Source organism: Dermacentor variabilis, chromosome 2 (genome assembly GCF_050947875.1).
Source record: "Dermacentor variabilis isolate Ectoservices chromosome 2, ASM5094787v1, whole genome shotgun sequence".
In the NCBI taxonomy this organism is placed as follows: Eukaryota; Metazoa; Arthropoda; class Arachnida; order Ixodida; family Ixodidae; genus Dermacentor; species Dermacentor variabilis.
Genome location: NC_134569.1, coordinates 204,994,169 through 205,019,912, shown reverse-complemented (window position 1 = coordinate 205,019,912; position 25,744 = coordinate 204,994,169). Strand labels below are relative to the sequence as shown.

At 46.6% G+C, this 25,744-nt stretch overlaps 2 protein-coding genes across 2 annotated transcripts; both read right to left on the bottom strand.

Moving 5' to 3' along the window:
- Positions 1-3,243: 3,243 nt before the first annotated feature.
- LOC142570641 (uncharacterized) lies at positions 3,244-11,949 on the bottom strand. Its single transcript, XM_075679001.1, has 5 exons — positions 11,482-11,949; positions 11,199-11,406; positions 10,680-11,064; positions 5,554-5,874; positions 3,244-3,562 (listed from the first exon to the last, which is right to left on the bottom strand). The coding sequence occupies exons 1-5, from the start codon at positions 11,947-11,949 to the stop codon at positions 3,244-3,246; spliced, it is 1,701 nt and encodes a 566-aa protein (XP_075535116.1).
- A 3,453-nt stretch (positions 11,950-15,402) lies between these two features.
- Positions 15,403-25,513, bottom strand: LOC142570640 (uncharacterized). The gene is made up of 4 exons (XM_075679000.1): positions 25,292-25,513; positions 24,619-24,687; positions 21,238-21,359; positions 15,403-16,030 (listed from the first exon to the last, which is right to left on the bottom strand). The coding sequence occupies exons 1-4, from the start codon at positions 25,511-25,513 to the stop codon at positions 15,403-15,405; spliced, it is 1,041 nt and encodes a 346-aa protein (XP_075535115.1).
- Between the last annotated feature and the right edge of the window lie 231 nt (positions 25,514-25,744).

The following is a 25,744-nucleotide window of genomic DNA, read 5'->3' as shown; positions in this document are numbered from 1 at the left end:
GGCAAGAACGGCTTTTGGACTATCAGGTGTGACATTGTCGAGGATTTCTTCCTTCAGGTGCAGTATAATATCTTGGGTGGAAAGCTTGGGTCGGAAAGCAAACATCATTTCTGGGAGGAGATGCTAGTCCTGCATGTGATGTGGAACTATTTTGTGGACAATGTGCTCAAAGAGCTTTCCCAGACAGAATGTCAGTGATATAGGGCATAGGTTGTCGAGACAAAGCATTTTACCCAGTTTGGAAATTAATATGATTTGGGCATTCTTTCATTCTGCCGGTAAGCTACCCATTTTCCAATGTTTATTAAGACGGTGGAGTATGGGCCTGCAGGGAGTTGTCTAGGTTCCAGAGGGTCTTATTTCTGATTCGATCATGGCCAGTTGTGTTGCAATTAAGTTTGTTGAGAGTTTGCATAAGTTCAGATGAAGTGATTGGTTGCTCTACTGTCTCATTTTGGAGGGGCTTCAACAGTTGTGCATAAATTTGTGACGTATTTGTCTTTACGATCTTGAAGGTGCTAGTCACCGGTTTCAGGTTAGTTGTGAAGAATTCACTTCATGGTTATCTGGCTTTCCCGCTTGTTTTGGGTGCCATCGAGAAGGTGCCAGAGAATGTGCCATGCATTGGCCATGCTAAATGTGCTTTGCAGAGCATTGCACATCGGACCCCAGTTCTTTTGTGTGAGTTGATCGGCATACTTTTCAGCGGCTGCAGTAAGGGCTGTGATCCAGAGTTTCAGATGTCTTACTTATTTCTGTCTATGCAACCTTTAGGCAAGATTGTGTCAGTCTTTAAAAGGAATGAAGCGAATGCGCATCTGTTGGTCACAGTTGCTCGGTGCAACTTCTTTATTCGAACCCCGTTTTCCCTGGCTCATGCTCCAGTTTCTAGTGCACTTCTATTCATAACACACTGCCGTCCGTGAGCAAATGGACGAGGTTGTTAATGACAGCAGCATCTCATTGTCTTCTAAACTTCTCCGGAACCTCATCGACCTGGACAAACTTGCAACCCCTTCTTGCGTGTAAAATCCTCCAGCTGGCAGCGGTCAAATTAGTGCAAATCGTAATCATTCTAGTTGTCGTATTCTGGGTCAACAATAGCCTGATGCGCTGGCTGATGTGGCGCCGTCAGTTGGTGCAGGCGTCCCACCAGACAGGAACAGAAGCCCTGAAATCAGGCTACCGGAGCATCTGTCAGACAAGCTTTTTAACACGAAACTGTTTTATGCGGGGTGCACCTTCAACTTCCCGTAATGGATGCGACGTCGGCACGAACGCACAAAATATGGTCGCTCTTGACAGGGCTGGTGCCGCCATCTAGGAGCGGTGAAGCGAAGTACTGCATCATGACATTAAAAAGCGGCGATAGTTAGCGCTTCGGTAGTCTCAGCGCAGCGTAGGTTCCAATGTCGTGTAGACCTTCTGCTAAGATGACAACACAGTTTCCGCACATGGTTTGTCTTTCGCGTTTGGTTAGCCTGTAACGCCTGGTCACCTACGGAGTGCAGCTTAAACATACATCAGCAGTGTTTCCATGCCACCTACTGCTTCGCTTGCGATGGCCCCAACTAGGAAAACTGCTGTGCTATGTGGCAAAGAAAGGCAACGGCGTCAACAGGCGAGTCTCGCTTTGGTCTGGCCAGTGTGAAGCAGAATGCGTTTGGTGCACATGCTTCAAACTCTGCCACTCACCTTCCTAAAGCTGAACGTGTTGCAACTCAACTGGCTGCCTAAGACACTACGGAGCCGGACCAAATGGTTGTGCGTTTGCTGAAGCAATTCGGCAGCACGACAGCGAGCGCCAAGCAAACTTGCCACATGGTCACCGGCCTGCAAATTATCGCCTTTGACTGCAGCGGACCACGAGTTCACGAAGCAGACATGCAACAGCTTCTGTGAAGACATGTTTCACTTTCGTGTTCTACAGATTCCTATGATAGAGGGATCGACCATATCGTTTTCATCTTCGTTTTTGATCTGTTCATAAAGAACAGGTCGTCTAAAACATCCTGGTTGTCAATGCAGAGGTCATGAAGGCATTCTCTGGTAGATTGGTGCGGTGCTATGCGGTAGATCACGACAGTACCAGAGCCGTTGCACACTTTCGGTCGACTTTAACTGGTCATCTAATGTGGAGTAATTGGGCATTTCTGGCAGTGGCGGACTTGCCGGTGTAGTTGACAAGAAATGGTGCAATAGGTCTATGAATGTTAGTCATTAGGTGGAAGCTGTTGGCACTTTCACAAATGACTGAGTCGTGAATAGGACATGCTGAATGTATGAATTGGACAACAGGTAGTGGTTGTCTTCCTTGGCAGAAAAGTAGTGCTCGTGCTGTGGTGAAGTGAACTGCAGGCAAAGCCACATTTGGTGGTCTTTTTTAACGGTAACATAGCCATCCCTGTGGCAGCAGTTGCATTTTTTGTCGTTGAAGACTGTAGAAGGCCTCAACTTTGTTAGTAATTTGTATTCGGGGCTGCAGTTCCTAAAGCTGCTTAGACGGTGATGGTAAATTTCCATGCTTTCCTCACAAAGGGGTGGTGGCAGTCAATAGTGATCCAATGTCGGCGCAGGAATCGAGACAAAAATCAATTCGGATCATGGTTTGACAAATCTTCTCATTGTAATTAAGTGCTTCGGTGAATTCAGCTCCGTATTCATCGGTCATGAGCTCTTCTATTTGGCTGTTAATTTCAGCGAGGCAACGGCCCTTGTGACTGAATTCGTTTAAAAGCACTTGCAAGTTGGTAGGCATCAGTTTGGTTTTTTGCAAGGCTTCCGTTGTGGCGGCAACCACTCGGGTAGCGGTGCTTCAAATGACGTTGCGCTGACGGTGTAGTCGGTCCATGATCGGTTGTGTGTACGGCAGTTTCGTTTTTGGTTTCACGGCACTATAGTATAACGCGCACAGCGACTGCACGCCTGTTGGTTACAGTTGCTCGGTGCAACTCTGATTTGCACCCACGTGGTTCTGGCACACTTTTTCTTCTGTTCACAACAGGTTTCCAAAGGTGCAGGATGTGTGGATCAATAGTTGGTTGTTTGTGGTGAGTGCTATGTTTTTGGAGTTGGCCATTCCTCAAAGCCTTCGATCGTGATAAGACCAGTAGTCAGATAATCTTGTCTGAAGCCCGTCCAGTCTGTTAGCTTGGTGGTGCAGCTTCTTCGACGTGGGAAGTTTGTGTTGCACCATTCGGCTTGCGGGAATCGGCAAGTTAGTGCTTTGCCAAGACGCATGTCTCAATTCATGCTGTTGCCCACTCTTGTAGGGTGTTGCAAATCAGTGATGATGGTGAGTTGATGCTGCTGTATGACGTGCCTTTGGTCGTACTTCTGGTGCAGCCCCACACATTGCAAGCCCCATGCTGCATGCATGGCATGGAACCCACCTGGGATGAGTTGTCCATTACAGCCTGTTAGCTGTTCGGTTTGGCGATCCAGTCGGTTGAAGTTGATCCAGTCGGTTGAAGGAGAGGTGTAGATGTTGAGGACGCTGAGGCTGGGATCACCACAGTCTCTAGGCACAATCTCGATAAAAACATGGTTGATGCCACAGTCACTGAAGGTATGGTGGTTCTTAGGTGCTTAGTCGTCAGGATGGCCACACATGCTTCTTGGTTTCTGTGCGTGTATGAGGAGGCATAGTGCCTTCTCATACCAAGATTGTTTCAAGCTGCCAATCACTCTGATAATGCAGCACGTCATGGTAAGTCTGATGTAATGGTGCTCGTATTTGCAAATTAGCATGTCTTGCAATATTTCATCATTATTTCGTATCAGGGCTGTGCAGTTTCATGACGCTGGAAGCGATTAAGCAACGGTGGCCATACCTGCAGTGTGAACAAATGCACTGCTCGGATGACTTGGCATTCAAGTTCTTGTGCCCTCTGTTTCTTGCTGCGAATATGCTAAATGTGTTTATAGGGATTGAGGTTAGGTCCAATACAACAATGAGCAAATTGGCAAGTAAAAGACCTGAGAACCGTTTGGACTGATATGGCAGGAGCCACAGAAGCTCTTATTTGTTCTATTTCCTTCTAATCTCGCATCATGAGGCATGAGACACACACACGCCGGAGTGTGCCATATATAAAATGCGGCGAAGATGACAATGGCTGCTTGAGCACTCCCCCCTTTTAGGAGAAGAGCAGTGGTGCCCAAGAGTCGGGCAATGTTGGGAAGAAAGCAATGGTGGAAGTTGAGCAGCCCAAGGAACTCGCGGAGCTTCTGTAGTGACGTTGGCAAGAAGGCATGAACTGTCTTTTCTAACGGTCCGATTCCTTTAGGAGCCACGCGGTGTCAGAGAAAATGTCGTGTGCACCAGACACACTTTGCGGGGCTGATGAGAAAGCTGTATTCTTGGAGCTGAGAAAACCGCAGGTGCTATGGTTGCTATGCTGCTCAGGGGAATAGCCACCAGGAGGTCATCGAGGCATGCGAAGACGAAGGGGAGTCCCTGGGTTACCTCGCTGATAAACCTCTGGAACGTCTGAGCAGCGTTTCTCACTCCGAACAGTATGGAGACATACTTGAAAAGCCCGAGTGGAGTCAAAATTGCAATCTTTGGGATGTCCATTGGCCTGATAGGGATTTTATGGCCTTCACCAAATCTATCTTGCTGAATATTACCATTCCAGCTAGGTTCGCTGCAATGTAATGAATTTGAGAGACTGGATAGTTAGCAGGGACGGTGCACGCCTTGAGCACAGGGTAGTCGCCGCACGGGTGCCAATCCCCTGCGTCACGCTATGGTACCATGTAGAGAGCTGAAGACCAATAGCTCAATGAAGGACGGATGATACCCAGTTGCAGCATGTGGTTGAATTCTCTCATTGCGATGGCAAGGCGGTCACCAGCGAGGTGTCTGGGTCGGCAGAGTACTGGGGTGCCTGTAGTGACAACATGATGCACGACGTTGTGACATACTTGCAGCTTAACATTAGAAGGTTGTGTAATGGATGGGAAGTCGGAGAGAATTGAGGTGAATGCAGATGATACTTGCGAAACCGTTCTAGTGGTTGATATCACAGGTGCGAAGATGCCTTGTATAGACATCCTAGTTGTATCCATGAGTTGACGAACACAGAGGTCAGAGAACCCATGCCCAATATGGCCATACCTACATCTGCAACAATGAACATCTATCGGAGGGTGTGTCGCAGACCCAAGTCAATGACAAGAGGTCGCTGGCCATATGTGTCGACGAGCAGTTGGCTCGTTGAAGGGGCACGTTTTCTTGCACGCTGGCGATCTAGTCGCGTGGCAGGAACGATGCTGACCACTGCACCTGTGTCCATGAGAAATCATTTGGCAATCCTGTCAGTGCTGAAGAACAGGCGGCTTGTTGTACGGCAAGAGTCACCGACCGCCATCAGTGACTGCGGCATGTTTCTCTGCCAGCTGCAAGTGGAACAGCACTGACGTGCACTGGCACCTAATTTGTTGTTATACCAGCAGTATGTGCTGCAACAAGGGCCAGAATGTGAGCTGCACCGGGAAAGGGATCTGGAACGGCAATCGCAGTCATGCCGACAACGTTCGGGCGCGGACCATAGTGCAGTAATGGTCTTGGCAAGTTTGTCAATCATTTGCTCAAGGCGACACTGCCGATCTTCGAGGAGCAGCAGCTGAACGCTCGTTGTTGCCACGGTACCTCTAGCTGAATAGTCAGTGATGCGGTCGGCCAGCTCTGCAAGGTTGTGGAGGGACATGTCTTCTGGTGTGTTGGCCAAGGAAACCACCAGACTATGCGGCGGGCACTCAAGGAACAGGTCACGCAGCAGCAGGCTGTTTGTGGCCAGCCTACAGTCACTGAGAAGCCGCTGCATACAATGGTCGACGAGCTCTTCCTTGAGAAGCTGCTGGAGGCGCCTGCGTACAGACGTGGACTTGCCTTGCAGCACTGTCGTTCTGAAGTGGTCATGGGGGGTGGTGTCGTGGGGTATGTACGCAACATCTTGGAATTCCTCAGCCACCTGTGTAGATAGTGCTGAGACAGCGTGGAGGAACCTCACGTGCTATGAGGTAATACGCCGATGGTCAAAGATGCGCCCCGCCTGAGTAAGCCAGGCTGCAGGATTTTGTGGCCATAAAGAGGGCAGGTGAATCTGCACCGCGGCGGGGCCCTCTGCGCTGGTTCATATCTTGTTCGTGGCCTTGTTCATGTTGTCGTGCTCGCCATACATTTATGTCCAGGTCACCACCTTATAGAGACCGAGGTTAGGTCCACTACAACCATGTGTAAGACGGCGAGCGGAAGACCTGAGAACCATTTGGACCAATGGCATTAGCCGAAGAAGCTCACTTTTTAATTCTGCTTTCATTTCCTTCTAATCTCGGAGCACGTCATATATAAATGATGAGGGAGGAAGATGACGATGGCTACTAGATTGTTGTTGAGAATAAGTTAAAAATTGGCAGTGGCTTAGCTCGGCTATGCCACGATATAAGTAGCAAAAGCTAAGGCATAGCAGGGTTAGGCTAGGGTAATCTTGATTGCAAGTCCAGGTTAGTCTGGTTGTCTAGCTAGGTTGCGGCGCTTAGCCAGTCGTTCGGTGTGCTGTTCGTCTGTTTCCTGGGCGATTCATTTCCTCTTCATCTCATTCCGATGTCGATTGCAGGCCTCCTCCTGCTTATCAGAATTGTCGCCATCCATACTGCCGCCTCAAGTGTGGTTGCGGCGCACGCAAGCTCTCCTTTTCGATCCTCCGACATGTTATCAGGCATGCAACGCAGCTGGCGAAGCGAGCAGAGGCGAACACGACGAGGAACACGGTGTGACAAGGAACCTCTGAGCCTGGCCACGGCAAAATCGCAAGTTCGCGGCCAGTAATGCTTTCGCTTTAAAATAAAGCAAGCAGCACATGTAGAATGCAGCCGCAAAAACTTGACAGCTGCGTTATCACGGGGGCCTTGACTCAACCCCTGCTAACACAGCCCTCGGCACGTTGCAGGAAGTCAGCAGACCAAAACTGGCGTTGTCGACCTAGTGCGATCAGGCTTAAGCCCATTTAAACTATTCTGAACCTCCAAAGCAAGCAGACACCAGCAATTAGTGAGTTTTAGCTTGAGCGTTTTTACGGCCAGCGGAGCGGAGCGGACGAGCGCAGACGCCACTGCGCATGCGCACGTCGCTGGGCCGGCCAGCGTTTTTACGGAGCGCAGCTTACACCCGCTCGGAAGCCCTCTCCAGCGGAGCAGTAGGCAGCGCGCGAGCGTGCGTAAAAGCGCGCGGGCGTGTATGTGTATTCAAGATGGCAGCCGTCAACACAAGCGCCGGCGCTGCTGCGTTGTCGACGGCGACCACAGCTCAGGCCCGTTTACAAGTTAAGAAAGCCAGGAGATGTTTCACAGCTGAGGAAGACTTGAGTCTTTTGCGTGAGGTGGCAGCGACGAGACCGTTTGGAGATGACCATAAATGGATCGAAGTTGTGCGCATCGTGAACCACGCGGTGGGCTGCCAACTTACGCTGCGTGGAGCAAAAGACCGCGTGGATTTACTAATCGGATTCTGGCGACAGCAGGACGCCAAGAACCTTAAAAGGTGAGTTTTATTTCTGCACAACTAAAACGCCGGGCACACTGATAGGCAGTCGTTAATTGACGTGCATGCTCTTTTCACATTAATCAGGTCTGGTACAGAAGAGCAATACGCGGAGAAGAAACAAATTCTTCAAGACCTCTCGGACTATGTGCGGACAATCAATTACGAGCCGAGGATAACCCCAAGAAGTGGGGGCACTATGAAGAGAAAACGGCCCGCAACACCCGAGTCTTCAGCTTCCGTGTCCCTGACGGATCCACGGGAAGGTGCGATGTTGATGCAGGAAGCGACTGGCTGCAGCAGTAATCCGAGCGGGGCTGCCGACTGAAGTTGCGAAAATGAATCAAGGCATGGTAAGTATTACCATGTGTGCCTCTAACCTTGTATGTTGTAGCTTTTGATTTTCTCTGCTGCAATATAAAAGCGCTTATGAGTGGTAATTGTTGCGGGTATTCTATGCACCGTAAATAAGTCCGATGAGTCAGAGCAGTCGAGTGCCTCAGCCTGTCATATTGAAAGTATTTAGAGCTCACTTCACTGATCATTACTGTGAACGTTCTTATTGTTGTGTTGCTTTGGCTGTGAGCCTCCAAACATAACCCGCGCAATAATTGGCAAATCAAACTGCGTTGAATTTTTCAGCGCGCGCACTGTCGAGAATGGCTCGTAAATAATACAGCACACACATCGAAATGCAATTGACGCGAAATGAGAGAAATCTTATGCAGTCTTTCTAAACCGAGGCGATCACCGTCAGTGCCGCGCGGCCGGCCTCGGATGAGTGATAAAAAAAATACATTTCTCGTGATGCAGCAGCAGGAATGAAAAGCCGCACTCACGTGTTGCTCCTTGCTAATGCAGCCGAGGTCGATTCCCTTTTTATTTTTAGTCTCTATTGAAAGGCGCTGAGTTCAGCTGTGCACTTGATCAGTTAAATTGTGTTCATTAAAAAAAAGGTATACCACTGGCTTCAAGGAAATTTTACCAATTGTAGGTTATGTGTGAGCGCCCGCTAGATAGCTATTCAAAAATTCGACCCAGTGAACACGCCTCATCACTTCATTTTGCATTAAAATTCTCCAAGCGTTACTGCGACTGGAGCTCTTTGGCGGGAGTTCCTGATTCACATGATAGAGATCTATTTGGTCATATGATCGATTTGCCTGATACTTTACTGAGAAGACGCGCCCGGGACGGGCTTGGCCTTGAACACTTAGATCCGGGCCAGGCTTCAGCGTAGGACTTACATTCGATAAAAAATTTAGTTCCGTGGGTCCCATTGAAGGGAACTTAGCATGCTTAATAACTGAAATTAAACCACAACGTCATGAGTTCGCAAAGTGAAGGGCGACGATTGCCAACCATAATAACGCTGATTTTAATGTGGGCTCACTTAATTGTGCAAATTCTGAGGTTTGTAAAAATTAACAGACGATATACATTACTTATCTGTGCGCATGAAAAGCGGCTCCTAGGAAGGCTGCTACATTTTTGTGTCTACCTTTCTTTACACGTGAGAACCAGAATCCCCGGCTGCTCAGCTGCTCCTCAATATGTACGAGCCGGATTCTCGAGAGACCTCGGCTGCTGGAGCTGCTGCTACTAGTGGCGACCGTTCTGAGCAACATGTGCAGAGACAAGTCCATAACCAGCACTCTGCAAATGTCAGTCCAGAGCGGCAACACATCCCCGCCGGGCGAACACAGCCCCAGCCCAGAAATGGAACGGACCCAAGGAGGAGAGCGCCAGCCTGCAGCTAGGCGACAAGTTCTTCCCGTCACCACTAGAGGTAGTACTAGAGTAGTATTTTAACTGCGCAAACACTAAGGATTCGCTGAGTTGAAACGCCGTTGTATGATAGTTTGATGTGCGGTTGTACCAGAACTTGACAAGTGTAGATCACCTTGGCAGGTGACGGCAGAATTATTTATTGGTCGCAATGCACCACTGTACCAGGAGTTATATGATGACTCCTATGCACCGCTTCATTAATCTGTAATATACCATATAATTAGTGAGGATATAATTAATTATATAGGCTAAATAGGCTAATAATTTGACTATCAAGGCTAATTATGTATTGCCAGGGCAGCTACAACCTAGCATGTCTCATGATGGTATCGCAGGATATATGTAATCATAATTAAACACCACCCGTGAATTTTTCATTCAGTGCGCCATCGGCACAAAAATCTTTGTGTCGCTCAGATTGAACATATTCACTATACTTTTTTAGAAGTCACATTGCTCTAACATACCGCCGATCGCCGAACGCGCGTTTCTCTTTTTCCTGCCCCATTGTGGTCTTGACATGAATGGTGGATAAAAAAAAACGCAATCGTCATTGTCTTTCACACGGTCAAGAAACTTCTCTTTCCGCATGTACTTTGCAATCTGGCGTGTATAGGACCCCAAAAACCCACCGAAACAAATGATGTCTTCATTATTATTCTGCCAGTTAGTAGATAGGCTACATTGCAAGAGGAACTCTGTTAGACGTACAAAACAAAAATGGCACATAAGCAGAAACACAGGGGTTATAAACTGTTTACTGTCCTCGCAACAGTCCTTTTTATTTTTGATACAACGTATACATATTGTGGTACCCGTTCTGTATACAAAGTCCCGGTTACCCGCGAATGTCACATGTCAACTGACTAGGTCTGGTAGAAACATGCATTTGTGACTACTTTGCTCCACTGGAGAAGCTCAACTGAATGTAAGGTTGATAAAAAACTGCTTGTCTGTTTTTGCAGGAACCCGAGGGTTACAGAGCATCGGGCTTCAGCTGCTAACTATGCGAGAAAAAAACGACTATGAGTTACGCATAAAAGCGCAAGAAATTGAAAAACAAAAAATTGAAAATGAAGCGCGGCGTCTCGCTCTAGAGGAGCGCAGGTTGGACTTAGAGGAGAAAAAACACGAGCTTGAAGTGAGACGGTTTAACAGTGAACATGAGAAGCTGCTTGAGAAGGTAGGGAGGATGTTCCACGAACAGACTCAAGCGATTTTTTATTTCTTCAGCGCAAATCGCGCATGACATGAATAGCCAGAAAACTGTCCTGGAAAGGTGTTGTACATCTTGTGCTTGAATAAAACACATTTCAGAAAGATGTGTGAATGGCAAAACTACCGAGGAGTAAGGTAAGTTTCAAGATCTGGTGGATCGAGGTCGAAGTAGTGCGATACCTTGGCACCATACAGACATGTATGACAGTTTGCCAAAAGTGCACTAGCTTTATAGATACGCGGCACGTTCTGGCGGTACAGCTTTTGATTTTTCTTAAAGTCAACAAAGGCAAACAGTCCTGCAATTTTTCCGAATCCCCACTCCACGGCATGCCTTACAGTGCTCATAGCTTTGTTGAACGCACACTGTTCCGGTGTGAGGGACACACTACCATATGGCTTCAGCAAAAGAGGTCGCAGTGGATAGGCGGTGTCTCCATAAATGCAGAAGTTACGCCCTTGAACGAGCCTTTCTAGCTTCGAATATACGTTGCTAATCCCGAAGTTACCTGAAAGTAGAAGGGAATTATAAATGATCAGCACCCGTTTTGAAACAGCTGGTATGGGAGGAGAAAACAATGTGCGACATCGCATTATTGCACTTAACACTCTTCCTTGATTTCAAGTGTTCGTTATTACTCACCAGCGTCATGCTTGCTGCCCGGGTATGATCCATCCAACTGGCAAATGATTCCATTGGGGCACATTATGGATTGGTATTTCAAGGCATGAAACCGCTTGTGCCCACTAAAGTAAAATTTCTGATTTCTTGATGGCCGGCATATTGCCCTTGCTGTACCATCGATGAACCCCCAACAGTTTGTCAGCGGAGCACCTTTTGCGTGAACGGCCTGAAAATTTTAACTGAAATTGTAATTGTAAATTTTGACAACCTTGACATTGATTCTGCTGTAATTGCAACTTACTTGCGAGAATTTCTCCAGCGTGTCGAGATTGAGCCAAGAATGGTTATTTACATCGTCGAGCAAATGAAAAAACCGCTCGTCGATGTGGCGCAGAACTTCGTTCGTCAGTGATGACAGCGTTGAACTATGCCGCCCGAAAAGATCTTCAAGATCACACAGCCGGTTGGGATATGCCAGCCGTCGTAGGGTATTGCAGAGGGCTTCATCTCCGGGAACCGCAACCCTTTGCGCAGTTACGACCTTATCGGGTATGCGCAAGGCACGCTGAAGTCTTCCTATATGCTCTTTCTCGAAACGAAAATACGTCCTAAAGACGCCATCGTCCATAGCATCAAGGTTCAAAAGTCCGCGCACTGAAAGTGGCTCACGTCGTGTCTCTCCAAATACCTCCAGGCACAGCACATCTCCAATCTCGGTCCAGGTCAGTTGCGACAGCAGCAGCGGGTCCTGTAGTATGCTCTTCGGCATGATGCAAACAGCAGTAGCAGCCGACAATTTCCGAATGCACGCGGAAACAGCTTACTTCTTTTGTTTCGGCTTGACTTGGCCAGCTCTGGCGAACATATTCTGTTTAACAGACTGCTCTTTTGTACATCTAAAACGCAACAATTACCAAATAATCAAATAAAAACACAGAACCTACCTTTACTAAACAGTTTCAGCGCATTATTAGCAGGTTTAATTGATATTCTTTTCACTCTAACTCGAATTGTGACCAATAGGTGGAGCAGCTGAGCAAGTGACTCTACTCCGCTCGAGAAGACGGGCGATCCGCACGGCTAAAACTATTTCCTCGCGCGCCTCTCCGCTGGTGTATCCGCTCGCCCGCTCCGCCCCGCTGGCAGTAAAATCGTCCAGCTAAATCTATCTATTGTAGCCTCCTCATCTGCAGTGGCACCCTTAGCGGCAGCTTCTGTCCCTATAGCAAACTTGGCCTGAAGTTTTGTGACCAATAGACAAGTATCATCACAAACCGTGCCTCAGGTGACGAACGCATCAATGTCCATAGCCATGCAATTTCACATGTGGAATGTTTTGGTCCACACTCTGCTGCAGCACATGGCGCCGCTTCTTTGGCCGCTTTGGTGAAGGGCCACTTGGTGGTCGTCCCGCCGATACTCGCTTGGAGCCTCTTGTCACTCCTGGACGTCGTCTTGAAGTCGCTGTGGGCTGCACTTTAATACAACGCCCACGCCTTAACTCAAGGCCAAGAGCAGAATCGATAGCCATCATGCCTCCGACACCACGCTTCTGCTCTTGCACTCTATTTAGCCGTTTAGTGGCACTCAGCAGGTGCCTCCTGTAGGTTGTGTTGCCTTTATCCTCAGCATGAATCCGCCGCATCTGCTCAAAGAGAGCTTCAAAGTTGTTGTCCACATCCTGCAACAATCATCAATTTGTTAGAAATTGTAACGAAAATTAGCTTTTCAGTAAATAAAAGGTGAGAATCTCCTGAGCAAAGTCCTTCAGTATATACTGCAGTATTCTTCCATGAATCCTGAATTTATATTTTGCGGTTAAAATCGACACCATGATTTAAAGATCAGATTTAAAGATAAACTCACGCAGCTTCATATAGAAATTTTTCAAAGTATAGAACATCAACAGAGTTGTATACACATACATTAAAGCAATAAACAGAGCTACTTGTTGCATATTCGTAGTTTTTTTACAATGTTAGGATGTGGAAAGAAAGACACTAAATGAAAGCATGAAGCAAGAACAACTGTTATATACAAACACGTGTATATACATGGTGATAGGCATGGGATATAAGATGCAGCTAGAGCATAACATGCGATAACCTAGTAAGCCAATAAAGCAGAAACCACCGCCACCTGCTGGTGTCTGTGAACTCTACCTTCCCTGTTGTGAGCCCGACTGCGGCAGTCCTTATTTACTTGTCTTAAGCACTTTTCAGTGGCCATAAACTTGCAGCAATGCTAAAGGGAGGTGGCTATGTAGGCTATATGAAGTGAGAATGAAAAGAACTAGTAAGTAACACAAGTATCATAGCTATTGTTTAGAAAAGGCGCATTAAGGGCTAGAATTCACACACAAGACGCCTGCCAAAGGGCAACTGCAGTATCTAGACCTGAAGTTAAGGCAACGTGAGCACCACGCGTTGGTTTTAGAAGATGTGAGGACAGGAAGAAATCCTGCACTATGGCTCTTGGCATTCCAAGGTGAAAGCAAGTTCGCTGAGAAACAGTAGGTACCCCAAAATGCTTGTGCAGATTTGCCAAAATATCCTGCTGGAGAGAAAAAGAAGAGACAAATTTGTAAAAAGCATGTGGTGTTGCTTGACACACACGTTACATAGGATAGAAAAGACAGTCCAATGTTACGACACTAAAGTGCAGTTTTTTCCCCCACAAAAAGAAAATGGGTGACTGCACACACACACCAGACGAAAGTGCAAGAGCCTGTCTGTTAAAGCATATGCGAAAACAGACTGAATGCGAGAGCTTCGTGGTTTACCAGATTCCACTATCACGTGGAAAAGTGCACAGTGCTCAGTGATTAAAACGTAATACTGGGACAACATGGTGGCCGGTAGCTCGATGCGCCATGGATGGGTACTGGTGACACTGAGATGATGCATTTTTATGTCACATGGAAGTGAGAATCTTTTTGGTGCATCGTAACTGCATTCGGCCTGCTCAGCGATCACCAGTGGCACAAGCACCGACTGCGATGCTGTCTATCGCTGAGCGCTGTACACAGAGCAGACTAAGTGATGTGCGAGCCTATGGGAGCGAAAATACACATGCCAACAACAGGTCTCACCCAGCAATTCTGAAGACAGCTGCAAACAGTACAAGTGTTTGCTACTGTTAGAAAGAATAAAGGTAGATTCAAGAGCAAAAACTAAGGCAGGAAGAGAAAACAGGGCTAAACTTGAGGTAAAGAAAGAAAAGGACTTTCGTAAGAGAGAGAAAGAAAACGTTATTCAAAGTCCTTGTTGGGCTCAAGGGAAGCGGGGGGCACTGCCTGAGGTATGTTCACAGATAAAAAAATATCTACAGTTTCGGCCTGCGACGTCTTTACGTGTTATGCTTCAACTACATGCTATATCACATGCCTATCACCATGCATGCACATATTCTGAGTGCAACACATGCTTGACTTTCATCATCTCTACATATCATCCATTGTACGTACACCTTCCTCATTTGTATATGTCAGCTGCACAGCATCTTTGCGAGGCAGCACGAGGTCAGCTGGAATAAAGCGGTTCCTTATAATATATATTTACCAATGGTGATAAATGGTTCCTAGTTTGTGCTTTGTTCTTTCGTGCTTTTTTTTTATTTTTGTGCCAAGTATAGTGCATAATGATTATGAGTTGTATGCAGTCAGAGGGCATACCTTTTTAGCCAAAGCTACTCTCCTTGGGACATTTCCTGTGAAGCTAACGCAATGGTTTACCCTTATTATAAGCCGCATCACCCATCACACGTACTGCTTCGTTCCTTCATGAGAGAATGATACAGTGAAGGCCGAAAATAGCTGTACTGTTAGTTTATATAGACTTTGTCTAGTATAGGTGCATCATAGAAATTATGCTTACAGTGATTCAGCCAATTGTGGCAGTGGAATGCCAGGGGAATTTTCCTGAATATTACAAACTACAGAAGTAGAATGTCAGATGCTTGATTACTTCCCAGTCAGCTAGTTGCATGATTTGGTGCTACTTATGTTTTATACCCGATTTTTTGAATAAACCGACCATGGAAACTGGCACGCACCTGGCTGTCTTGCTGCTCGAGGCCTGATGCTGACGGACAAACTTCTTGTCTAAGAACAGCTGGATAGTCTTTTTGCTCATCTTCATTAGCAGCGACAGTGTCATACTGAAGTTCTCGGCAATGCTGCTCACTTTGCACTTCAAGGGGGTCACAGAAGCTGGCAAAAAATTCAATGCCTGGGCACGCATCTAAAAGCGAAAGCCTTCCCAGTTCGTGGCGGGCAGTTAGGGAAAATGCCGCCAAAATGCTTGTGCACAAGTGCCTGGTGTTTGCAGAAGGCACCTGTGCAACCAGCCGGACATGTACACAGGCCTATGTCTCCACACACATCATGCACTTCGCCATTCTCTACAAAGCTGGGCACAAAAAAGCAGTTGTCCCCAAGTGAGATAACTGATGCTTCAGCTCCTTCTGGTGCCTTCTTTAGGCGACTGTCATAGAGCAGATGGTGTGTGGGGACACGGTTATGTGCATGCTTCAATATCCTGCTCTTGAAGTAGAGCTCCCACACTTCTGCTATGGACTCCACTAGAGCAACAGCGTTGAAGGCTTTCGTGCGGGAAAGTACAATGTCCTTGAGGATACGAATGGACTCCTCTGCAAAATTATTCGTGTTGTGGCCACGCGTTATCACCTTCGTACGAAAAATAAGGACCCACTCTTCTTTCCGGTTTACAAAGGCTTCCACACGGGAAAAATAAGATGTTTGGGAGCTTTCTCGCAGTTTTATAGTAGCGCTCTGCAGCTTTTCAAGGCTGTCCGCATACATGATCTGAAATAAATCAATGCAACGAGTTCTTCAAAGCAGCTACAGTGTTATACATTTCATGTTGTTTTAAAATGCTTAGGGAAAATAAAGATTCAAGTGCATTTTTAGTTAGTGAAGAAACTCCAAGGACACCTAAGCACTTCTTACGAGTTGTGAATGCAAAAGAATTAATATCTATTGAATGCCGCTGTGTGGTCCATTGAGTAGTGAACTCCTCGCGGGTAAGCTAGCACCTTGAGACGTTTGGCCAACGCCTCCTGGATAGCACAAGGCTAGTGCACTTTGATCTGTGATGTCATGCTACCTTTTCCAACTGCCATAGAATCTTATGGGGATGCTCCTGAGTAAGCCAAGGTGATTTTAACATCACCGCTTTCGTCACGCTGGGCTTGGCAATGGAAATTTTGGTCCAAGTAGCGTGATGTCTTAAAACATAGTGCACAGGCCCGCTATCATGGAGGTGCTCGTTTGGCCCAATGGGTAAGACATTCGTCTCCTGATTATGGGTGCTCATTGTGGGGAAAATTACGGAGCAAGTTTTCTTAAAGGCATTCTCAATCACATAATAAATTGTTCAGTAGAAACATTTGCTTACATTTCAGTGGCCTTCATACTTAGTTATTTGATAAGGGGTGCATTACCCTAAGGACAGTGTCACACTAACCACATCTGTCTTATGGCAGATATCATGGCATTATTTTGCAAGATACATACAATGTTAGGTAGCACCAAATCCACAGAACAAACAGTAAAAACACCTGTCTGCAGCAGTGCCGGGTGCCACTCTATTGGGCTCTGCCCATTCGGCTGTTCTTGGTTCAAATGTGTCACGCTGTGCTATGTACTAGCCCACATGCAGCACCAAATGCTAGATGTACAGTATTGACAAGTAAGAAAACAACCAGTCAGAGGGAGTACCGTCTGTGACCAAGTAACTTGAGGTAGGGCTCCCACAAAGGCTATCATAAGCAAGCCATGCGGGCACTGAAAGTTAGTTTGCACTTTGAAAACAAGCTATAGGATGTGCTACTTGGGTGCCGTGACACAGTGCAGTTACCAAGTTTCATTGTGCTTTAATTACAGTGCATGTCATTGTTCTCAAGCATTTACAACAATTTGGTAATTTTCACTGCAGATGTGTTTCAAGTAAATACAACAGAGGAAGAGAGACAGCACATGAAGTTGAGTGCAAACTAGCCCAGTTTCTCATTTTTCTAAAGCCATTGTCACTCCGAAACCCCATAAACAGTCAAACATATACTGCCATAGCTAGCATATATTTAACGTACAAACACGCTGGTTAAAGCAGTGAAACAATTTTCAGTCAGACATTGAACTGATATTTTTTTAATATAACCGCTGTCGACAAAATTTTTGAATCTGACTCCAAGGTTAGTAAATGGATTAGAATTGATGCAAGAAGAATAAGTATGTTCACTCTTTCCGGTGCCGACTTTCCCTTCGTCAAGTATCACACAGTGATGTTGCAGTTGTATGCAAAGTTTTGACACATTATCTTTCAATGGCATATTGTTACAGTTCCCTCAGGCATCAGTGGGGACATGATGGCCCTTTGCAAAAGACAACAAAGCTGTTTTCCTGGTTCGCACTTCCCGCTTACCATCTTTGCTAGTGCTGCATGTTGCCTAGAGTTTATAGATAGTGTAAATATTTGGTTGCTTCCTCCTTGTAACAATATTAAAAATGTCCCATCTTCCCTTCATTAATCACTTCTCCATGTTGCAGGTTTCTACAGATTTGTCTCATCAAACATTTGACATTCCTTTGAGTTGTTCACCAATTTGACATCACCCTGCCATCTACTAGCGACCTGGTTAGCTTACATGGTAGAGCTGTTCAGTTGTCCCAAAAAGACAGTGGCCTATGGTTCGGGTCCCGGACCAGGTCATATTCTTTTTCATCTGCAGGGCCTTTCTTTCGAAAAACACGTACTGGTTTCTTTTGTAGAAATTTGCTACGGTTGGGTGTACATCTCATTTTGCCTTCGCTAATTATATAGAACTATTTAAAATCTTAGATGCCAATTCTCCATTGACCGAGAACACACTGCCCAATGTCTTCATTGCATTCCCAATCTGTTCCCAGTGTTCAAACCACATTGTCAAGCATCTGGCACTGACACGACCCTATGGAAATTAAAAAAAAATCTGTTGTAATCGAAGTCCCACAAAAGCATTAAGTGCAAATGACTTTCTGGAGCCCTAGCTCGGTAGTGCAGTATTTTAATTGTATGCTCACCTTGTTTGGCATACAGTGGCATCTTCTCTGTGATTCTCAGGAGTGGGTCAATGTTTCTCCCGAAGTTCTTTTCGCGCCAGAGCTTGTGCCAGTAATATATCGCTGAAGGCACTGGGTTTACTGCTGAGTTGGCAACGAGGAGGTACCCATTCTCCTGCACCACCAGTTTGCTTTCATGAAGCCTGATGGCTTCAGCTGGGGACATGCCGTTGTCGAAATACTCCAGAAAGGTTTGCTTAGTTTGGGATGTTGGTGTTAGATGACGAAGGGTCTCCGCAGCTGTTGTGCTGTGACTGTGGCCGTTATGGTGCAACAGCTTTATAATCGCTGGCAGTGGTTTCTCGCCACGCAGGAAGGCATCATTTCTTCGTGTGTTCCTGTTGACCTTTTTTATATTAAAGTCTATCTTGGCACGGCAGTGCACTGCAGGCTTCCCCAATGACCTGCTGCGCTTGCATTCCTTGCAGTGCCATATTTTATGGAACGCCATCCTGCAAAAAGTAAAAGTAAGCACTATTTCATTGACATGAAAGATGAAAACAGCAACTTTATCACCTCCCACATATGCTACCTCCCAATGGCTTGGTTCAAAGAAGGGCTATACGCCTGTCAAAAGGGCACTCGTGAGTACCTCTACACAATAACTTTCAAGTGCGACCGACTCTACGGAATTCGCCAATATCGCGCTCGTAATGTTAGCTCTGGGTCGATGCCAAGCGCAGTCGACCTGCTTATGTGACAAGAGCGCTGTCGTACATCACGGGAGATGCCACTCCTAATGTAAATCCACTGGCGGTTATTCTTACGTCGCTAGTTTGCTTTCCTGTTCTTGCGCTCCCAATCGCTTACGTGGGGCAGCATCATGTACTTGAAGGAGCTCGTTATGATCTTCATTCATACTGGAAGTTTTAGTATATTCCATATCCGAAAACGCGCCACTTTTACCGAAACATTCGTGTTCTACAAATAAAATACTTTATTTGAATTTTAATGGAGAATTTGCATTACCTTTGACACCTAGCTGTTGGCTGGACGAAATGTACAACCCACGACGTGTTCGTCTTGAAGTCGTAATCTTTCACCCAGCGACAAGCGTCATCTTCATTCGCGATGTTGGAACGAAGGACTTCAACATCAATGGACGAACTGATATCGTTCTTCACGCATTCCATCGCGAAGTTTGTCGACGTCCGACAATCACTGTCCGCTGCAGTGATCGCACGGCTGGCAAAACCATCGTGGCGTAAAAAAAGGAAAAACACTCCGGACACTAGTCGCAGAACAACGTTGGCACAGCCGTCAAAAACGAAACTTCGCGTATAAAAGAGCAGTCCGAACACTCCAGCCTGGCAGAACAATGCTGAGACAGGCGTCAAAAACGCAACTCTCTGGAGAAAAGCAGACCGAACACTAGGCAGCACGTGTTCAAGGGGGAAGAACCAAGCCTGCGACGTCTGGAACACGGTGTAGTCTAGTCAGGTCTAGTCAACAGGAGATCACCGGGAACGAGAGTTATCGCTTGGCGCCGTTGCTAGGAGTGACATCACGGCGTCCCGCAGGCTCGTAAGCCAATAGCGTAGTGCTGCGGTTGCCATGCGTTGTACTTTCTTGATATTCGTAATACGCGACTAGGAAGCGTCCGTCCCCACGGCGTGACCGACCTCCCCTACCAAGAGGTAAGCACACTGCCGCCGTAATATCATGGGTTCCTGAACGGTACCGGTTTAGAGTTTGCCATTATCTGTGGGTGGCACCTTTAGCGGAACGCGACACCTTTGGTGAGCAGGAAAATAGCGTAGGAGAGAATGGAAAAGCAGGTAGGTTAATCAGCTAGAATCTCAGTTGGCTGCGCTTTCGGGAAAAGCGGGATTAAGTGATCAACACAGAATTAAAATGCCTTCAGGGAAGTGCACGAGGACGGTAATACATAGAATCATTAAGCACTCAATAATTGCAGAATATTTCCACAAATGTGTAGAATGAAATCTTGTAACATAGGCATTGTAATGAATAGCCACGTAGTGCAGGGACACGCTTATGACACTTTCCTGCAGGTTGACGTCCCCACTGCGGCGATCGAAGTGGATGGAAAAGGCGAGGCTGCGGGCGTGCAGAGCACAGCGACACGTAGGAATCAGAGGAATGAGTGTTTTAATTATCGCCAAATGTGTGTGCAGTTCGTAAACTTTTAATGTGTTTACTCTACAGCGGCAGAGGATCCACCGCGCGGTGCGTCACCTACCGAAAGGGTGATTGCTGCACCTGGTAAGTTACTGATCCTCAAGCTGTTAAAAAAAAAGAGCTCTCGTATTCTATTGAACTAGCCCAATAAACCATAACATGGCCATAGCCACTTTTATTCGTACCATAAAATGCAGTGCAACTGTAGAAAATGCTGCATGCTTTCAGTGTTGGAGCGCCCTGTTCTGCCACCACGTCGACAGCGACCGCGACGGGTGGATACCTTGACGACGATATCGTCGCAGTGCGCCCGCAGCGTGGAACAGGGTGACGAGATGCTGCAGGTTGGTAGGTCCTTTGGTGTCATTTTACATGAAGGACATAAATATTCTTTACGCTTTGTTATAAGTAAATCATGAATCTAAAGAACAAATCAGCTTGGGATGTAAACAAGAAATATGCGTTGCATAGAGGGCACGGTATCCTGTCTTGCCAACGATCAGCCGCCGGGCAGAAGGTTGGTTAGCCCTGAAAAGGGCTGTTTGGTGGTGAGAGATGCATTCGAGTAGATGACGGAAGAGTAGTTCCAGCAGGTGTTTGTCTGTCCAAACGAAGAGGGAATAGCTTGTACACGACGCTTTACACTGCCAAAGGATGCCGTCAGGCTAGTGGCTCTTCAACAGAGTGGGAATCGTTGTGCACGTTGCAATTCATGACAACAGCAGCTTCCTGCCGTGAGCTGGTTGCGAGTAATCAGCAACTCATGCGAACAGTTTCACCATGATTATTCATTACAGGTGCTGCGGAGAATCGAAGCCTCCACCACCCGCCTCGCTGTCGCGGCAGAGCGGACGGCAGCAGCTGAGGAGGGGATCCTGGAGCAGGTGCGCGCCATAGCGCAAGACATCGCTGCGCACCTGCAGCAAGACAAATTAATTTATCGTTTTCAATATCATTTTATTCATTTGGGTTTCATCAGTTCCGTTTGTTTTATTTATTTATTGTTTGAGTTTCCTTTATGAGCAATACAGGAGGATTTTTTGGTTGAAAGGTGTAATGCATGCACCCATTTTTGTTCTGTAGTATTTGCCTCTTTCTATTTATGCTTATCCAGCTGCAATGCCAGCGTGCTTTCTTTATTTACACATTTCGAAGGCGCCTAGTCATTCACACTGGAATCATTACAAATAGTTGTCGATTTCTGTGTATGGGTTTTGTACTGTGATATTTATATTGCTTCACTGTGCTGTAGCTTACTACACTCATTACGAAGCGTTACTACATAGTGTTTGCACTGTGATATTTTCATTTCGGCACAGTGAGGCTAAGGTGCAACAACTACAATGTGCTCTTTTTTCAGAGCACCAAACTAGTCACTCTTTAAGTTGCATAGTTTCACAAATGAAAATGACCATCATCATTGCACCACGCCACTGATTGGTTTCCTCTAGTCTTCGTTCCTAGGGAGTCACTGCAAGCATAACTTTCACATGTGACACTTTATGGGTGCTGTGAGATTGTAGAGCCAATTATTCATGTTTTATGTAACATGTTTCATCACAGCTGGCAAGTGCACTCACCTTTTTACAATTATGATTCACCTGTTGTTTAGCATCGCACTACAATTGCTGCCGAGAAATGAATGCTTCTAGTCAGTAACTCATAACACTGACAAGGGAACGGACATACCTGTGAAAGTCATACTTTCTTGCAAGGTCACCTAAATGTAACTGCAAATTTTATGTGCCGTGGTGAAAACGAATTGTGTGATGCTGATGTTGCAATTTTGTCAGATGCTTTGCTACCTGAAGCATGTTGTATTACAAGGTTTGTGATGTACTAGTCATCATAGAGTGTGTTAAAGTTGACCTATCTATTTTTTGCGCTTTTACGTTAATTTATGGCTACCCATTTGGACATGATGTGACGAGTGTAATGTTGTCACTACACTCAGCGTTACATTTTGTTTGTGTTTGAATCCGCATTCTTTACGCTTTACTTGCTTGCCTCGTCTGCGTATTCATGCTTGCACAGAAGTTTTGATACACCTAGCACAAGAGATGGCTAGCAACCATATTGCCTCGCTCCTACCAATGTACACTGAGCGTCCGAATGCGGAGGATGCGGCGGTTGCCTTCATTCTGGTGTGTTTTATGAAAATTTTGCGCCCCTTTTGCTGATGGTGACCATGAGCACAGAGTGCCAATCATATGTACTGCTTCCATCAAGTCTGTCATGACTATGATGGGTCAAGGAATGTTTCCATTTCATATTTCATGTGATATTTAAAGATATTTAAAGACCATGAGCACAGAGTGCCAATCATATGTACTGCTTCCATCAAGTCTGTCATGACTATGATGGGTCAAGGGATATTTCCATTTCATATTTCATGTGATATTTAAAGAAAAGGCTGCACTTTCAAGTTGCTACCGTGTTTCATATTGCACTAGGAAAGAAGTACGTTGTGCCAATTTCCCATTACTGTAACCACCAACTATGGCAAAACAAACACATGTTTGGACATGAGTAGAAAGTAACAACTGCTGCATCTACAGGAAGTGGCATATCACAGGATGCACACAACACATACAAGCTGTTGTAACGTCGTATTTCTAATGTTACATGAGGAAAGAAGCACTTTGTGATGTGCATATTGCACAAAACAATGCTAGCTTGGGAGCAGCAGCAAATGCAGTTCTTCACAGATGAACGGGCATGAACGAGCTTCATGTCGACAAATGGTTATTACGCCCTAAATCTCATGGTCGTAAGTACCATTGGAATGTTTTACTTCAGACTGTGGTCGCCATTTTTACTCGCCCATAGTAGGAATAGTTCAGTTTAATGTCCAAGCTGGCATAACTAGTAATGTAACGATTAAAAGAGGACATGCGGGGAACGGTTTACGAACTCGTTGAAGTCAGACATGTCGGGGGTAATGATGAGTGCCATGTGTTTGTGTGCGTAATCCGTCTGTCATTCCGGAAGCTTCCAGAGGAGCGGAGGCCGACCAACGCTCCTCTGGAAGCTTCCGGTGCCGAAGAATCGCAGCGCGCACAACACCTTCCTTTCTGATGAAAGGCCACTGGCTCACTGGCATCCAATGACAGGGTCAAGCTCGTCGCACAAGCTACGCACTGTTCGTTTCGACAGACGAAAATACTGCCGGAACTCTTCTTCCTTCAAGTCTTCAAATGCATCATCTACTTCGAGTCGTCGTCTCTAAGCGACTGCAGTAGCCGCAGAGGCGACACGAAAAGGCACGGCAGAGAAAACAAACGCCGAGTTCTCCAACTGTTGGGAGCGCGGAATCGGATTGCCTTACGACTGCTTCACGAGTAATGCTGTTAATAAGTGGCAGCCTTGGAGACTCTTGCATAGTGACGAGGGTACAATTGTTTCAGAGTCCACGGCTGTGGCATTCTATTTAAAGGAATCTTTGTATAAGTGTACTTCGTTTGTGTTTAAATTATGATAAACTGTCGGATGTGTGGATTTGGAACATTGACAATCCGTAGGGAGGTGCACTTGTTGTGTATACAAATTTTAATGCATTTTCGCTGTACAAACATAGCCCTGTGATAGCCTAATGGCACTGCAATTTGTATAAATAAATTATGTATTATGAAAACTCACCATTCCTGTCTCCTTCAGAAAAGGTTGACAACGGCGCTGCGCTGCTGCCTTCCTCTGAGGAACACGTCGTGTGGTGCCAGCACCTGGATGTCTCCTAGCTCCTCTGGCTCCTCAGCTGGTGGCACTTCCCCACCATAATCGTCCAATGTCCAGTCGCCCGCGTCCAAGGCAATGTTATGGAGAGCAACGCATGTATAAATGATTCGCGCTGCTCTATCGGGGCTGTATAGCAGTGTCCGAAAGTGCTGCAAACATAGGAACTTGCTTTTCAACACACAGATACATCTCTCGACAACACTGCGCATGGATGCGTGCTCTCGGTTGTAGTGGCCTTCAGAGGTGGTGCCGGCGTGGCTGCCAGGTACTGGAACAAGCAGCCATGGCTCGAGGGGATATCCTGAGTCTCCTATTACGGAAAGTGACAGCTGAGTGCTCTGCCCTAGTTAGGGGTACGCATTACGAATACTAAACAAGCAGATACTCGCCAGGCTCCAGTTGTGCGGCTAGGCGTGCACGCAGTGGGTTATGCTGCCACACCCAAGAGTCGTGGCACGAACCAGGGAACCGGGGGTCCACAACAAGAATGCGAAGTTCCGCGTTGAACACCTGCAATAGGGAGCAATACAAAATAGCGCTGCAGATATGCTCAAAATCCGTTTTGCCATTCATATGCAGAAAAGAATACATGTACACTGGTAGAAGACCGGGTCTTGCAATTGGGGGGGGGGGGGCAATGTGCCCCCCCCTTGTGTGGACGCCTATGGTTCGCACTAATTGATAGCTAAATGAAAACTTGAGGCCCGATATTGCGCAAGAACACCCATACAAGCCAAAGCCAGCCCATGCAATGGATGTAAGTACTTCCGTGTTCAAAAAGCTTCCATCGTGTCTTGCCTACAGTGTATTCATTTCTGCTACGACTGCTGCCCATTTAAAACAAAATTTTGGTATGGCAGACGGATTATGCACACAAACACATGGCACTCATCATTACTCCCGACATGTCTGACTTCAACGAGTTCGTAAACCGTTGCCCGCATGTCCTCTTTTAATCGTTACATTACTAGTTATGCCAGCTTGGACATTAAACTGAACTATTCCTACTATGTGCGAGTAAAAATGGCGACCACAGTCTGAAGTAAAACATTCCAACGGTACTTACGACCATCAAATTTAGGGCGTAATAACCTTTTCTCGACATGAAGCTCGCCGTGTCGGCCGGGCTGAGTCCCTCTGGCTTCATGATGGCGATCAACGTGCCGTCGACGCACGCTAGCACGCCTGGAATGGCGCCGCGTCGCGCAAACGCCGCCTTTGCCTCATCCTTGGCAGACGGTGCGAAAGGAAAGTCCACCAACTTTCTCCGGGCAGACACGGAAATGATGGCCTCCGTCACTTCGTGAATGGTGCTGCTCACGGCCGACTGTGCCATGCATAGGTGCTCCACGTGACCAACGCTCCTTTGGAAGCTTCCGGTGCCGAAGAATCGCAGCACGCACAACACCTTGCTTTCGGTGGAAAGGCCACTGGCTCACTGGCATCCAATGATAGGGTCAAGCTCGTCGCACAAGCTACGCACTGTTCGTTTGGACAGACTAAAATACTGCCGGAACTCTTCTTCCGTCACGTCTTCAAATGCATCATCTACCTCGAGTCGTCGTCT